The sequence below is a fragment of the Gopherus evgoodei genome, chromosome 1, assembly GCF_007399415.2.
Source record: "Gopherus evgoodei ecotype Sinaloan lineage chromosome 1, rGopEvg1_v1.p, whole genome shotgun sequence".
Lineage (NCBI taxonomy): Eukaryota > Metazoa > Chordata > Testudines > Testudinidae > Gopherus > Gopherus evgoodei.
In genome coordinates, this window is record NC_044322.1 from 342,996,419 (window position 1) to 343,014,197 (window position 17,779).

Below are 17,779 nucleotides of genomic sequence, written 5' to 3' on the forward strand. Positions count from 1 at the left end.
CTAAAAGATCAGGAACCAGGATTTCTCCACAGAAGGTCAGTCTGATACTGATTGTAGAGCACACCTGTTGGCTCGTGCTCCCCGGTACCGACTCATCCAGAGAGACCTGAGCTGTTGACTCCAGTGCCCTCCTAGGGGTCATCGAGATCAGCTATTTCTTTGCCTGTGACAGATCAGACTTCTCTGATCACAGTGGAACAAACCCTGCATGATGGTACTGATAGTGCTGTAGGCTTAGGCCGCAATGAGGGACTTGTTATGCCTATTGGTATTGTCATTCCCATTACTGTAGGATGAAGACTGTCATCTGGCACTGGCAGGTGTTGAGATCGTCTGCACTTGGACTCTCTATTTTGGTCCCATTGACTACAAGCTAGGTACCACCGTCTTCGACTTCATCATCTCTCATTTGGTTCTGCAGGCCTCCTTGGATATAGTGTACTCTGCAGCCGCGGCTATGGTGATGTCTGTTAGTGTATACTGTTCCTCCTGGTTGTGGTATTCAAGGATTTCTGTGGAGGTGCAATGGACTATTGAGAACCTTTCCTTTGAAGTATGTAAATTATTTTCATCCCAAACTGATGAGACTTTACACACCCTAAAGGACTCGAGGGTGGTTCTAAAGTCGTTGGACTTCTATACTCCAGCTACAAAGAGAACAAAATATCGCCCTCATTACCAGACTAGGCAGCAATATTAGCCCTTCTGGCAGGCAGACCAGTATATGAGAAAGTAGAGATCACAGAGCGGGAGGTCTATACCTTGTACTTCCTCAGGCCCTTCATCTAGGTATCTCCAGGCTTTGAAGTAGTCAGTTTGACTGTTATGTCAAGGACAGCATGCAGTCCAACTATGATCTCATTGGCCTTTTCCCCCTTTTTGGGACAAGTAATCCCATTTCCTACATGTGTGGCAGTCCATTACTTTGGATAAATGGGTGCATAGCATGGTGGAATCAGGATATATCTTGCATTTTCTGCCTCACCCCCTTCCACTTCCCTACTCAGTTCCTCTTCAAGGACCTCTCTCATGAGTCTGCACTAAGACGAGAAGTGTAGACTCTACATTTTTTACAGCTATAGAAGAGGTACCATCTCTTCATCAAGACAGGTTTTTATTCCTGATACTGCCAGATAACCAAAGCCAGAGGTGGTCTCAGACTAGTGCTCATCCCAGACTGTTGGAATCTGAACAAGTACATCAAAGAAGATAAAGTTCCATATGGTGCCCCTTGCTGTGGTCATCCCTGCCCTAGGTCTGGGGGACTGGTATGTTGCCCTCATCTTACAGGACACATACGTCCATGTGGAGATCCATCCTGGTCACAGGAAGTTTCTAAGGTTCATGATTGGAAAATATTGTTATCAATTCACAGTTCTGCCCTTAGGTTTTTCATTTGCACCAAGCGTTTTTGCCAAGTATATGGGGGTGGTGGTAGCCTACCTCCGCCAAAGAGGTGTCCATATGTGTCCTTACCTGGATGACTGGTCAGTTCAGGGTCAATCCAGACATCAGATGGAGGCTGCTGTCCATCAAACTCTCCATCTGCACAGCTTTCTGGGCCTGAAAATGAACAAAGAAAAGTCAGTGTTATCACGTCTACTAAGAGTAGAGTTCGTTGGGGCAGACCTGCATTCAACCTCTGCCAGAATCTTGCTGCCTCTTTACAAGTTCCAGGCTGTACAAGACCCCTGTGTGTCCTTCAAGGATCACCCACAAACCACTGTGAGGAATTGCCTGAGGCACTTCGGTCACACATGGCTGCACATGAGCCCTCATGCCAGGCTGCACCTCAGAGTACTGCATCTGCAGATGTGGCTGAAATCAGTATGTCATCCTCACATTTATCATCTGAACAAGTTCGTATATATCCCAGATGGAGTGTTACCATCTCTGAGCTGGTGGATGAGTCATAGATTTATAGAGTCCAAGGCCAGAAGAGACCATTGTGATCATCTAGTCTGACCTCCTGTATAACGTGGGCCATAGAACTTCCCCAAAATAATTCTCAAGGCATATGTTAGGAAAACATCCATTCTTGGTTTAAAAATTATCAGTGATGGAGTCTACTACAACCCTTGGTAACTGGTTCCGATAGTTTACTCTCACCATTAAAGGTTACACCTTATTTCCAGTCCAAATTTGTCTTTGAAATGGGATGTCTGATTTTTCACCTGAATCAGTCTATATGCTTACCAATTTTCCTTCTGAAGCTGCATGCTCACATGTATGAGCAAAGGCTCCACACCCTAGCTTTGGCTTTTTACTTGCACAGGACATTTGGGTTTCTTTTTGTTTCACTTACAGAGTATATGAGAAGACAGCAGTGTAGACACTCAGAAGGGGTTGTTCTGTTGCTGCAGTAAATCCACCCCCTCGAGAGGTGGTAGGTAGATCAACATAATTATTCTTCTGTCAACCTAGCACTATCCACACCAGGGCTTTGGATTAACTTAACTCATTTCACATACCTGAGCGATGTAGCTATGTTGCCATAAGTTTTAGGTATAGACCAAGGCAGAGAAATGGATCTCCAGCTGCATCACTATGAGTTATGCTGCCAAAGGGGTAAAGCCTCTAGACAAGCTGATAGTGCACTTGACCAGAGCACTTTAAGCCTAGGTAGCGTTTGTGGCACATGTCCCTATTGTGGACATATTCAGGGCAGTGACATAGTCTTCAGTTCATACATTCGCCAGACACTATACACTGACTGCAGAACCAAGGAAGGATTCAAATGCAGGAAAGGCAGTACTGCAGTCACTCTTCTGGTGAACTCTGAGCCCCACTGCCTAGGGTAATAGCTTGGATGTACGTAAGCACTTGAAGAAAAAAATGGTTGAGGTTGAGGGATAGCTCAGTGGTTTGAGCATTGGCCTCCTAAACCCAGGGTAGTGAGTTCAGTCCTTGAGGGGGCCACTTAGGGATCTCAGGTAAAATCAGTACTTGGTCCTGCTAGTGAAGGCAGGGGCCTGGATTCAATGACCCTTCAGGGTCCCTTCCTGCTCTAGGAAATAGGATAGCTCCATAATCTTATCTTCTCATAACTATTGTTCTTTGAGATGTATTGCATACGTCCACTACATGACCCAATGCATCATAGTCTATCATCCTCCTCTGGTGCAAAGGAGCTGAAGGAGGGGCAGGGCAACTTTACCCTTTACGCCCTTGTTTGAAGCATGAAGAGATAGGAGGTGGGCAGGGCCACCCCTACAGATACTGCTAGGGAAAACTCTGGCACTGATGCACGGGCCGCACACACACCCCAACTATGTAATGGACATACATAACACATCTTAAAGAACAAGAGTTATGAAAAGGTGCATAACTGTTTTTTACTATTTCCAGAAGTGCTGAACGCCTACAATTCCAACTGAAGTCAATGGGCATTGCAGTTACTCAGTAACTTGGAAAGTCAGGCCCAGTTTTTTGTTTTGTTTTGTCAATAAATTTTTGTTACAACAGACACTTTGCTGTCTCAACTAACCATCAAGAATAGATGTACTTCTCAAGTTGTGCTCACACCTCCTATCTGACACAATCAGCACAGCTTTGGTTTTAGTGAGGTTTACTCTCAGCCAGCTTCATATTAGGTATTTTTAGTAAGGTGCTCTGAAACCACATATCCCCTTCAGAGTTATGAATGAGATAAGCTTATTGGATAGTGGGCAGCATTAAAAGATAAGCAGATGCTAACCAGCAACTTCAATGTAGAAGAGCATTTCTTTCAAATGCATATGGCAGCAAGGCATTGTCCTGAGGTCCCTTCCAACCCTGACATTCTATGATTTCTATGATTCTATGAACTGTAATAAACATAAACAAGGGGATGAGTAGATATTGTCATCATGACAATGATAGCTTAGACCATATTTTCCACAAATCTCTGGGACCATGATATAGAGAATGAGGCGATTCAGAGCCAGGAGAGAATCCTGGGGAGCACAGCACCATATATGATTCCAGAATATACCAACGAAGATTCACCAAGTGATACTAACAGACCATGCTGTCATGTGTGACTGGAGCCAGTTCATCACATTCCCAATTATTCCAAGTTGCTCACCAGGTAATATTATAGAATCAAATCATCCACAAAATCAAAACCTACTGATAGATGTAAAAATGCCAATGAGTATAGGCTCCTTTATACATTGTGATGAGAATAATTGTGACTCACAATGACTTCTTGAACCACTTCAGATGGATTAGACTTGCCGCAATGCTATTCTAGTGGAACTTGGCTGTACAGTCTTGTCCTTACAAACTGAAGGCTTAATAGTCTTGCTATGTAACTATGAGATTTAGCGCCTCTCAAAATTCTTTCCCCCTAAATATCCTGCACTCCTTGTTTTGCCAAACGTATTATTAATGAAGTGCCTAGCACAATGGGACTTCATTCCTGGGCAATCCCTAGGCTCTATTGTAGTGAAAATAATAATTGATAGTAGTTCTTACACAGTGGACTCTGATGTGTTCATCAGATTTCAGATCCAGAGCATCTTGAGTGATCTCTTCTAGATTAATGGGTACTTGGAACATTTTAGAAGGGATTATAAAGTTTTCAGATTTTTTAAAAAAAGCAATAAGGAATAGTAACTGAGACTTTGGTGTTCATTTTGCAAATACGTGGTTTGTATACCAGGACCCAATATTATTGTAGTTGTACAAAATAGTTGTAGATTAGATATGAAGTAATGCCAGTTTTAGTTATAGTTTAGTAAAAAAATCTTTAATGAACGTTAGTAATTCACTACTGGGTAAAGTAAATTAATGTTGGTTCTAAATGGCAATATAGAAATGGTGCTAAAAAAAAGGTTGCACCAGAAGTCTGAACCTACCACTAAACGGCTGGGCTCTGATTCAGAATAGCATTTAAGCACATGCCTAAAGCCACCCCTTTTCAGGAGAACACTTAACACATCCTTAACTTCAAGCACAAGCTGAAGTCCACTTGAGCCTTAAGCACATGCTTATGTGCTGACCTGAATAGAGATACTTTGTTGAGCAAAAATGAGAAACCTCTAGCTGTTTGTGACTCCCTTAAAAGTAAATTAAAGCTGTAGCTCACGAAAGCTTATGCCCAAATAAATTTGTTAGTCTCTAAGGGCTGGTCTACACTACGGGGGGGGAAATTGATCTTAGATACGCAACTTCAGCTACGTGAATAACACAGCTGAAGTCGAACATCTAAGATCGGATTACTCACCCGTCCTCACCGTGCGGTATCGATGTCCGCGGCTCCCCCTGTCGATTCCGCAACTCCGTTGGGGTTGGTGGAGTTCCGGAATCGATATAAGCGCGCTCGGGGATCGATATATCGCGTCTAGATGAGACACGATATATCGATCCCCGAGCAATCGATTTTAACCCGCCGATACAGCGGGTAGTCTAGGTAACCTAAGGTGGCACAAGTACTCCTGTTCTTTTTGCGGATACAGACTAACACGGCTGCTACTCTGAAACCTTAAAAGTAATGTCTGACCCTCAAAGATAGACATATCCACTTGGAAAAAATTCAGTTACTTTACATAACATAAGAATGGCCATACTGGATCAGACTATTAGTCCATCTAGCCCAGTGTTCTGTCTTCTTACAGTGGCAAATGCTTCAGAAAAAAATGAACAGAACAGGCAGTCATCAAGTGATTCATCCCCTGTCACCCATTCCCAGAAAACAGAGGGGAGGGACACTTCAGAGCATGGTTGTGCATTCCTGTTCATCCTGGCAAATAGCCACTGATGGACCTATCCTTTATGAACTTTATCCAGTTCTTTTTTGAACCCTGTTATAGTCGTGGCCTTCACAACATCCTCTGGAAAAGAGTTCCACAGGTTGACTGTGCATTGTATGAATAAATACTTCCTTTTGCTTTTTTTAAATCTTCTTTAGTTTCAGCCAGGGTTAGGATGAAGGATCTTACTTTTTTAATTACTGTTTTTTGGTGTGGCAGGATTCGATTTAAATAGTTACTCAGTAAATGTTGATTTCACCTGACACACTGAAATCGACAAAAAAAAATACATCGGTAACAGTTGGCAAGTGCGGCCCTGCCTGCATTTTGTGCCTGCAGGGATCCAGTGTCACTGGCTCCATGGCAGTGTAGGGAGCCCTCTGCAGCCCCACTTGCTCACTCACCACTTGTGAGTGCAGGGGCTGCCTCCAGCTAGGAACTGTTCAGCAGCAGAGCAGCCAGGCCTAGTCCTCCTCTTTGCGGTTCTGGCTAAAGGTGTCTGCTGTGCCCTGCCAGGATCGCATCCTTTGCCGCATCTTATATCTGAAGGGATCCAGTGTCACTGGCCCTGCACTCCCATTGTGAAACTCTGAAAAAAAATTTAAACAATCAAAATCAGAAAAAAAGATTCAAAATAATCATCAATATTAATTGTCAAATTTACAAAAAAAAAAAAGAATTCTGCCAAGCCTATTTTTTTAGTGGTCTAGGTTTCCAGAATTGGCAAAATCTACACTTCTGTCATCATCACAATAGTATCCACATCTGGATCCTAGACTGTATTTACACACTCTTATTTTTCTTTATCACGTTTCCTTCTTGTTCAGCATGGCTGTTCTGAAAGCTGGCCGATAATTTGCTGTCCAAAATGATCACACACCACTCATATAGACGAAAATGAAAAATTTGTTTTCTGGAGGCTCACTTTGTACTTTGTTTTGGTTTTACTTTTGTAAAAAATACAGGTCCCTGGACATTTGGCATCAATGTAAATTTTTAAACAACAAAACTCTCATTCGCCTTAGGGTTTGAGAACGATGGCCAGTTTGTGCTGGCCCTTGCCCCCAGCATACAAGGAAAAGAAAATTCAGACTATCTTCCCTTCCCAACACTGGAACTTGCTATAGTTGCAGTCCTGAACACAGGAACTGCTCCCTGCAGACATAATGTCCCCTGGAGCTCCTGCTAGCGTAGTCTGACTGTACAGTACCTCTGGCTTGTGCCTAACAGGAACCATCTGGTCCTTGATTTGAGGCATAATTTAAATGTAAAATAACTGAATATAAAGCTTGGTTGAAGAACTGCAACTAGTATTTGTTTTTTGCCCACATATTTAATGTAGACTTGTTTGTGAAAAGCTCTTGTTTCAGTCCAAAATTTTGAAGCAAATAGGTAAAATGGTTCAATTTATGAAAACGCTAATTTGTTTACTGGAAGTGAAAACATTTCATGCATCTCTGCTTTCTCTACTTCCTTTTCTCACTTATATGAAAAAGTTCATTGTTGTTTTTCTAACAAATACTTTCTTAAAAGACCACACAGCAATTTTTATCTAACTTGTCTGGAGTGAAGCGATCTGCACAAAAGTCATAAATTTGTTGATTTCCAAACATGAGTTTATGCAGACAGGAAATCCAGATCAGATGACAGTTCTCCCTAATGAACTCTTAGAAGTATTAATTTAATTTAATTAATTTAAGGAGCTGGTATGTAATGAACATTATTTCTAGCTCTAAAGAAAAGAGTGCAGATCAACATGATGTTCACTTTTGGACCATGTGAGGATGGCTACATAAAGGGATCATTTTCTGGAGAACAGAACAGAGGAAGGAGACTTCACTCTGTCTTGAACTCTTTATATGACTTTAGGCAGCTCACTAATTCAATGTCTCTGGCTTCACTTTCCTCTGTAGAACTGAGATAATATCTCACAGAGGTATTGTTTGGGTAAGTTAGTTAATGTCTTTAAAAGGTGTAATCCTCAGATGGAAGGTGCTAGATGCTGTAAATTTAGGACATTATTATCATCTATCTTAACGAAATGTTATTTCACAGATGTGTTTTTATAATATAAAGTTGAAATTTATTTGGCATGTTTTCAGAGCTTGGCAGCTCTGGGCCATACTAGAAGAATGAAGGAACTTTCTGTATCTGAATGTAGGAAGATCACTGATATGGGAATTCAGGTAAGATAAACCAGACCCTTTTATAGGGATGTAGATAGATATCCTCTTAGAAATCCTTCTGCTTTCTCAAATTAACCATGTCAAAAATGGAGCTTATTTTCCTTTAAAACCGTCTCAATCACTATCCATCACCCAATCCTGCAGCCTTGGTGATATCACTGATTTTTCTCTTTCCTTCTCCCAGCATATTATGGCCATCAGTGAATTTTAAATTTTCTCTCTATATATAATCTCTAAAATACTCACCTTCTTAAATATCAATTATTCTAACCTTCTCCTTTCTAGCCTCCCCACTCTCCTCTTCTGTCAATCCAAAATACAGCAGCTAAATATCTTCCTGTAATATTGCATTAACTGTGACTCTTCTCCATCCATGGAGTCCCTTCACTAGCTTCTTATGTATCAGTCTTAAATTCCTTAGCCTCACTTTCAAAAACCTTCACAACTCTGCTCCTGCTTATAGCTTGTCTCTATTTCCACCTATTCTCCATTTCAATCTGACCTTAGTGAGTTTCATCATAAACATTTTTATGTCATAAATATTTTCCTTTCTAAAATGCTTGATTTATGCTGCACTTGTGAAATTTTAATCTTGGGCTGTCTACAACATAAAGATGCTGTTTGGTTACAGTTTGACCATGAGATGTGTTCTTTAAGGTATTGCTTTATATTTTTCTATGTAGTGGTAGTCTAGAAATAAAACATATCCAATGTCCTTGTTTAGAAGGTGTTTTCAATTAACAGCTACTCTAACCACAGCTATATCTTTACAATGTAAACAGAAAGGGAAAGTAATTACATGGTATAGAAACAACCTTTGTTTTGAAGCCACCCTCAGTTTGAAGTTACTAAAGAGGGAACTATTTGCATTCATTGGAAACTATGACCTCTAAATGAAGTTATATAGTAATTAAATATTTGCACTTCATAGTGTCTAGCAGTTGTCATAAAAATAATAATACTAATACATTATTTCAGCTGAGGATTTCACTGGAACAGCACATTTGATGAATTGTTTTAAGTTTCAGATTTACTGACGCATGCAGCATCTGTTTTTAATTATTATCAGTGATGTTATTTCCCATCTGAACATTTGTCATATTTACATTTTGATTGTAAAGGTTACTTGCATATTGAAATTCTGATTTATCATTTTGATTCTGTTATAAAAATTGCTGTTTATTGTTGTAATATTTATTAATACAGCATCATAGATAGTCATGGTGCTTTTGGAAACAATACACAACTAAGGCCTCGAGCTTTATATGTGTACATACACTTTTATGCATTCACAAGTTGTGCATGAAGAGGACCTAAAGTACGATTACAAATAGAGGATAACTTGTGCAAGCAAGTATCTTTGTACATGTTCAAACGTGATTTACATGTGCACACTGAGCATTTTGCACTTGCAAAAGTGCATCACACTTTTCCACAAAGACTTTTAAATGTTTCCACCTAAGTCTCTGCCCATAGACTCTAACACTCTAATTCTGCAAAATACTTTTAATTACATGAGTAAATATTATTTACTTCAAGCACATGCTTATGTGCTTTTCTGAGTAGAATGGGATTACCGTTCTTAAAGTTAATCATGTGCTGAATTGGGGCCTAAATTAAGACAAGAGAAACAGGAGGAAATGACAGATTCAGAGAGAACAATGGAAAAGACAAAAAGATCATGGAGTTGCTGTATTGATTTATCAATATAACTATCTAAAGATGATGAGCTTCCTTGAAGAAATGATTTTGAGAAGGGATTTAAAGAAGGATGGGGAGTGGTGTGGCAGTCAAGGTCAGATCGGCATAACAGAAGGTATCTAGTATGACTGGTTGAAAAATCAAGTTTTACCTGTGTGAAAAATTGCCAATAAAATGATTTCGTTTGAAATTTTTCACAGAAAATGTTGGTTTTCCTATTAAAAAAAATTGAAATTATAATGTGTTTGAATTGAAATTTTTGTTTTGTTTAAAAAAGTATTCAAAAATCAAATTTCACTGAAATCAAACATTTTCTGAAACATTTCTATTTCAATGACTGCATTTTTCTACAAAAAATAGTTGGAATCCATTTTTTTTGACCAGCGGTAGTATTGATGTGAGTGTGGGAGAAGGAAATAAAGAGGTTAGTTTGCTTCATGCTCATCTAAGAGGGAGTTTTGGGAGGTGAAAGGTGACAAGGACAGAGAGGTAGGAAGAAACTTGTTTGTGGAAGGTCTTGAAGGAGCTTGAATTTGATGAAGGCGACAATAGGGAGAAAGTGTCAGGATTTGCAACAGAATTTTGGCCATTGGGTGTGCGGATGAGGTGAGTGTCAGGATTGAGATGCTTGAAAATAGAGCTCTTCTGAAATTGACCTTAATTCTTAATAAGACAAACTCCCATGCTGACCTCTATCCCAAATTTAATTAACCAGCAAACACCTGTATTGGAGAGAAAATAGCCTGTGTTTTATTCATGTATCATAAAGCAGGTGATGTGATTACTATAATATTTTATTTACTGACATTATAAAGATGTCATGTTATTTACCTTCACATTTTCTAAAAATCAGCTTGGAGACATACATTTCCTGCTTTGCATATCACAATGACATAAATCAACACTAATCAGGAACTTAAGACTGTTAACCTTGCCCGTAGGCAATGAGATGGGATTTATACCTTACTTCAAATGAGAACAACAGGATATACTTTAAACTGCACCTGACAAACACTCCTGACTACATGTGACAGAGAAGTGCTGAGATCTCCTATTCACTGGCCATCATGCTCATGCCATAAGCAGCGGGGGACCCCATGGCTGCAGGTGTTGGCATTGCTATTGTGTAACCCCAGTCTTTGACTCCCACAGCTTTTTCCATTATAGGACTCCACATCCATCACTCTAAAGCGTTATATTATAGGACTGAGTCAGTTCCTACTGCACCCCAAGAGATGCATCTGGATTTAATTGTTTTACTCTGCATACACACAAAGATCTACAGACAAGCCACTGGCAGAATTGATGCCTTAGAGAACAATTCTGATTGGACTTTCTTGTGTGTTCCATGTAATTGAAACATAAACAATGTCAGAATAGAAATATCTCCTCTAATTTATGAAAGCCAGTATATAGCCATCTGGATTTTTATATCAGGATCAAGAGGAATGTCACATGATATTTAGACACAAAGTTTGTCTTCAGTGCAAAATATTGAGTTTCTCATCCATATAAAGTCAGCTCCCTAAAACTGAACATGGCTAACAAGATAAATCAGGTGCTTGTCTCAATACATAAACTTTCTCACTATCTCTGCAATTATGCCATGAGAAACTCCCCTGTAAGTCATCTGCCAGTAGGGAGCTCCTGGGTACGTAGCAACTACAGGAGCCACGTTGCCGAGGTGTAAGGAAAAAAGGAATGATTGTGAAGTGGAGAGGCTAGGAATTATAGCAAAGATTGAAATTTCCTGCCCCCTTTAGAGGATTGTCCTATCTAGGGGATGATCTAGACCTATCATATTATGAAATACTTTTAGATAGTTATTCTATTCCCCTCTTCCTACCCATTCTGTAGTACTAATTTGTCTAAACTATATATATATATATATATATATATAGTATTTTTCCACCTAAGACCATCCCTCTTCTCTGAATTCCCTCCATTGTGCTGACTAGAGTTGGGCAAATGTTTTCAGAATAATAGTTTATTTGCTGAAAGCTGCATTTTTGGGTTATGTGGTGTTGTGGGGTGGCTCTCTCTCAGGGTATGTCTACACTACGAGATTATTCTGATTTTACATAAACCCGGTTTTGTAAAACAGATTGTATAAAGTCGAGTGCACGCAGCCACACTAAGCACATTAATTCGGTGGTGTGCGTCCATGGTCCGAGACTAGCATTGATTTCTGGAGCGTTGCACTGTGGGTAGCTATCCCATAGTTCCTGCAGTCTCCCCCGCCCATTGGAATTCTGGATTGAGACCCCTAATGCATGATGGTGCAAAAACAGTGTCGCGGGTGATTCTGGGTAAGTGTCGTCACTCATTCTTTCGTCCGTGAAAGCAACGGCAGACAATCATTTCGTGCCCTTTTTCCCCGGATTGCCCTGGCAGACGCCATAGCACGGCAACCATGGAGCCTGTTCAGCATTTTTTTACTGTTACCGTATGTCTACTGGATGTTGCTAACAGACCCTTGCAAGATAGCAGAGACGGTTATCAGTTGTTCTGTACTGTCTGCCATGCCATTGTAAATTGGTGATGAGATGACGGTTATCATTCTTTCTGTACCGTCTGCTGCTGTCATGGGTGCCCCTGGTTGAGGTTGGCCGGGGGCGCAAAGACAAAAATGGGAATGACTCCCCGAGTCAATCCCTCCTTTATGGTATCTGAAAATAGAGTCAGTCCTGCCTAGAATATGGGGCAAGGGTACTAGAAAACCAGAGAGCACAGCTTCTCCGTGTCAGATCCCGCAGAAATGATGAGCTACATGCCATTCTAGGGGGTGCCCCTGCAACAATCCCACCTGTTACTTCGCTGCTCCCCCAACCCTCCTGGGTACCGTTGCAGTGTCCCCCCATTTGTGTGATGAAGTAATAAAGAATGCAGGAATAAGAAACACTAACTTGTTAGTGAGATAAAATGAGGGTGAGGCAGCCTCCAGCTGCTATGATAGTCCAGGCAGGAGATTAAACGGTGCGGGGGAGAGGAGCCCAGCATCCCGCTGCTATGATAGTCCAGGCAGTACAGAATCTTTTCTTTACACATGAAAGGGAGGGGGCTGATGGAGCTCAGCTCCCAGTTGCTATGATGAAGACGGTTACTAGCCGTTCTGTACTATCTACTGGGAATGACCGGGAGTCATTCCTATTTTTACCCAGGTGACCCCAGCCGACCTCACCTGAGGCCAGCCAGGAGCACTCACGGGTGATGATGACAACGGATAGCAGTCATATTGTACCGTCTGCCACGGGGGAGGGGAGGAGAGAGGATACTGCTGTTCACTGCCGCAGCATCGTGTCTATCAGCAGCATGCAGTAGACATAAGGTGACGTTGAAAAAAGTCAATAAACGATTTTTTTCCCTTTTCTTTCATGGTGGGAGGGGGGTAAATTAACGAGATATACCCTGAACCACCCCAGACAATGTGTTTGAACCTACAGGCACTGGCAGCTCAGCCAAGAATGCAAATACTTTTCAGAGACTGCTGGAGACTGTGGGATAGCTGGAGTCCTCAGTACCCCCTCCCTCCATGAACGTCCATTTGATTCTTTGGCTTTCCGTTACGCTTGTCACGCAGCACTGTGCTGTGGACTCTGTAACATAGCCTGGAGATTTTTTCAAATGCTTTAGCATTTCGTCTTCTGTAATGGAGCTGTGCTAGAACAGATTTGTCTCCCCATACAGCAATCAGATCCAGTATCTCCCGCACGGTCCATGCTGGAGCTCTTTTTGGATTTGGGACTGCATCGCCACCCGCGCTGATCAGAGCTCCACGCTGGGCAAACAGGAAATTAAATTCAAAAGTTCGCGGGGCTTTTCCTGTCTACTTGGCCAGTGCATCCGAGTTCAGATTGCTGTCCAAAGCGGTCACAATGGTGCACTGTGGGATACCGCCCGGAGGCCAATACCGTCGATTTGTGGCCACATTAACCCTAATCAGATATGGTAATACCGATTTCAGCACTACTCCTCTCGTCAGGGAGGAATACAGAAACCAGTTTAAAGAGCCCTTTATATTGATATAAAGGGCCTCGTGGTGTGGAAGGATGCAGCGTTAAATCAGTTTAACGCTGCTAAAATCGGTTTGAACGTGTAGTGTAGACCAGGCCTCAGTCTTTCCTGTTGAAGCTGTTCCACTCTGTATAAATAATTAAATATTCATTGACACAGGGACTGGCACCCCCACCTAGGCAAGTGTCCTAACCCCAGGCTCTCTGTGGTGCAGTGACTATTTAATTATTTATACAAAGAGGAATAGCTTCAAGAGGCAAGACTGAAAGGATACCCTATAGCCAGGGCAGTCATTTGCAGTATGAGAGACCTATGTTCAAAATCCTGCTCCAAATTAGGCAGAGTGAGGACTCTTCCCATACCCCATGAAAGTGCTCTAACCACAGGGGCATAAGGAGGGGCACTACCACCTCCTCTTCCGGCGGTTTTTGTGACTGGCATTCCACATTTCCTTTTATTTTAATAAAAAAGCAGCTAAAATCCACAATTCAAAACAAAATATTTTATTGTACCCAAATCATTTTTTCTTTCATTAAGAAACCCAAAAAGTTTTCACTTCAGATTGATGTGAAGCAATTTTTTTTTCAGTTCAGCCAGCAAACAGAAAAATTGATGATTTGTACCGCTCTAGAATTAACACGTTGTTTGCACTGAAGTGCCTAGAATAAATTCAGTCAACTTTCAGTCCAACCAGTGCTTTTTAAAATGGGACTGTCCCCTTCCTTGTTTGTGGCATGAAAACTCTGTGTAAACAGCCCCAAACTGCATTTTTTGGTCACAATATCACCTTTCAAGCTCACTTAAGCTGATAACTTGTAAAAAACTAAGTTTGGGCTAACAGTGGTATTCACAATTAGTGGAGAGTTTTAAAGGTAGGAGCAGCTTCAGTGCCTATTTTTTTATGGATATTTTAAATCTGTACACGTGACAGACTGTAGCAGCTTGACAAATACAATAAAAATGATTTAAGCATATCACACAAACACTGAAATCCTGGCTGCATCCTGTACTACATACCCTAGCTGGGAATGTAGTGATGACTGAATCACATGTGGGGATCTAATGCTGGTGATAATTAGGCTTCTCTTACATGAGGAGAAAAAAATTCAGTCACTGGGGGTTTAGAAGTTTTCTGCACTGTAGTTAACACCCTGCAAAACTGGCATTAAAATATAAAAGCCATAGTAGCTAACATTTATAATTTCTGTATTTCCACTCTCTGCAGTCTTTAAGTAGAACATTCACACCAGACATATACTGTACTTAAAAACAGCAGTTGATGACCTGTCATAACCGTACTGGTCCAAAAAGCAAACTGCAGCACTAGACACAGATGGTAAGATTTAAAAACTGGTTAATTAAATAACGTTGAAATTATAAAGTGGGTGTGGGTGTATATATACCCCCCACACACATGCAGTTCACACTTACATACATCCGTCATCCAAAAGTGAGCATTTACCAGCAATTACCAAATAAAAGCATCTGAGATACCACAGTGAATTCATATTCTAAGTTAAGGGAAATGCTGCTGTGTCTCAGATACAATAATCAGGTAATTATTGCTAAATACTGTTTTTTAGGGTGACACCTGTGTATGTGATATATTTTATTACTGATAGTATGTACCTCATATATGGAGGTGATATCTCTGTGATTTACTGCATTCATCATGCACCTTTACCTGCCACTCTTCTCACTAATCCCTCTACCTCAGGATTATTTCTAATATTAGAAACGTTGGAGCAGCTTCAAGCAACCACCATTTTTTAACTTATCTGCCACATAAATGTTTTCTCCTTTCCCTCACAGAGGTGGAATTGCCACTCTATCCCATGCTAAATTACACTAGCCATAGGCCCAGGCTGAACAGTCGTTGCCCAAAGTCACACAGCAGGTTAGTGGCAGAATAGGGGCAAGAAGCTAGACCTCCTTAGTTTCAGTTTTGAGATCTAACACCTGGACCATATTCTGTGCCCAGACATAAGTTGCCTATTTGCTTGTCAAATGCCTTTGAATATGTACAGCAAGGATATCTGAAGGCACAATAGCGAACAGAGTATTTTGGGGCCATTTGGAAATGTAGCCCTTAATGTCTGGATATGTTCACTGCAAAAGACACAAACTCAGGCTTTTATCTATCTTAGTAAGTGCAGTGAAACGTAAATGAAAGAGTCTAGATGTGATCTGAAAAACATACTTTGTTGTGATCTACCAGTGTCAGAAATGAAAAATAGCCACCTGGTGCATTTCTTCCTTTTGTGCTGGGCGTTATGGAATGCAACTGAGTAATCTCATTGATAATATATATTTTATTCCACATGTTCAATATGAGAAAAAGAATAAATGAATCAGTTACAGAGATTGCAGTAAATCAGAATGTATTATAAAACTGTAAGCATCCAGAAAGGTACATGAGATTGATTTGGGTGTTTGTAACTGTGTTTCAGAAGTTCTGCCAGGGTGCAAAAGATCTAGAATACTGTGATGTCTCTTACTGCTTTCAACTGACAAATGAAACTGTCAAAGCTTTGGCATTTAACTGCCACCAACTTACATCCCTCAACATAGCTGGTTGCCACAAGGTATGTACAAGAGCTGGGAAGGGTAGTTCCAGAAATGCTATTACATAAAATGAAATAATGTAGCATTCAGACATCTGACTTGCTGATGTCCACATTTTGCAACCATCCCATAGCTTATTCTTCAACATTGAAAAAGTTAATTATGTTATATATACTAATCACCAAAAATTAAAACCAATGAACTAACATTGACTTTCTGAATATTGATCTGGTCACAAATTTTCAATGCACCTACATGATTTAGGAGCCATGGTTCCATTGATTTTCCATAAGAATTAAGCTCCCAAGTGCCCAAGTCAAATTTGAAAATGGGACATAGGCACCTAAGTCACTTAAACATTTTGAAAATGTTACGTATAGTTAGTATATTATTATCTGTGTGCATATGTTACTCATGAGGGAATTCTGTGCCCAAAAAATTAAAATTATGCACACAATATTTTAAAATTCTACAAAATTCTCCAAATTTTATTTGTCAGTAAATAAATGTGGCTCCAGCTTTGCAGTGGGGAGCACAGGCCACTGGCTGCATTGAGGTGGGAGATCACCCTGAAGCCCCCACATCCCCCAGTACAGAGACTCAGCAGTGAGGCTGCACCTGACCCTGACAGTGCAAGAGCTGGGCCTGCCCCAGAAACGCCCCAGGGCAGGTGCACCAGGTGTGGGTGGGCAGGCTCAGCCCAGAAGGATCCAGGTGTGGAGGGGCTTAGTGTGAGGGGATCCAGGTGTCGGGTGAGAGGTTTCTCGGTGGGGCAATCTGGGTGCGAGTGGCTCAGTGGGAGATCTAGATGCACAGAGGCTCATTGGGGTATTCCTGATGCAGGGCCAATGGGACTCTGCAGGGGATGTAGGCGAAGGTGGTTGGAGTTCGGGGGGAGCTAGATGTGGGGAGACGGGGCTCAGTGGGGGGGTCTGGGTGTGGGAGGGTACAGGTGCTGGGGGGTGGAGCTTGATGGGGTTGGGGCCAGGTGCAGCTGGTTGGGGATCGAGGGTGGGTCTGGGTGTGGGAGGCTTGTCAGAGGGGTTCAGGTGTAGGGGAATAGGGCTTGTCAGGGTGAGAGTTCGATGGGCTTGCTTAACGGGGGAGCCCCAGCTGCTGCCAAGGGAAAGTCGTATGCCTGGCTCCTGCTTCCCCCTGCAATTCCACTATCCCCTATCTTCTTCATCTCCCTCCCCTCACTCCCACATTCCCCTCTCCCATCCCATTCCACCCCTTTCCATCCCCACTGCCTCTTCCGCCCTCATCCCCCCTTCCTTCATCCCCCCCACCCCTTACCCAGCTTCACTGTGCGTTGCACAGAATAGAAAACTGGAAGGCTCCCAGCACACAGAAGGGGAGCACAACTCTATCACTAGGACCCAGGAGGTGGTGTTCAATTGCAGAGTCAGCGGAGTGAGGAGACAGCCTCCTTCAGCTGGGCAGCTGTGTGCTTGCAGAGTGTGGGGGGGCAGTGGCATGCAATCCCTTGTGCCCCCTCCCCATGCCTCACCTCTCTTTGGAAGGAGGCAATCCTCCCCGTGTCCATGGTCACCCCTGGCCCTCCCTCCCCCCCGCCAC

At 41.8% G+C, this 17,779-nt stretch overlaps 1 protein-coding gene across 3 annotated transcripts in view; it reads left to right on the plus strand.

Moving 5' to 3' along the window:
- FBXL13 (F-box and leucine rich repeat protein 13) overlaps window positions 1-17,779 on the plus strand; it is a 201,209-nt gene that overhangs the window by 168,755 nt on the left and 14,675 nt on the right. For 2 of the 3 annotated variants that reach the window (XM_030555490.1, XM_030555656.1), the window contains exons 18-19: window positions 7,838-7,921; window positions 16,087-16,221. In XM_030555490.1, the coding sequence (XP_030411350.1) occupies window positions 7,838-7,921; window positions 16,087-16,221 (219 nt within the window). The remainder of the gene's footprint in view (window positions 1-7,837; window positions 7,922-16,086; window positions 16,222-17,779) is intronic. The other variant, XM_030555572.1, reaches the window with a different exon arrangement.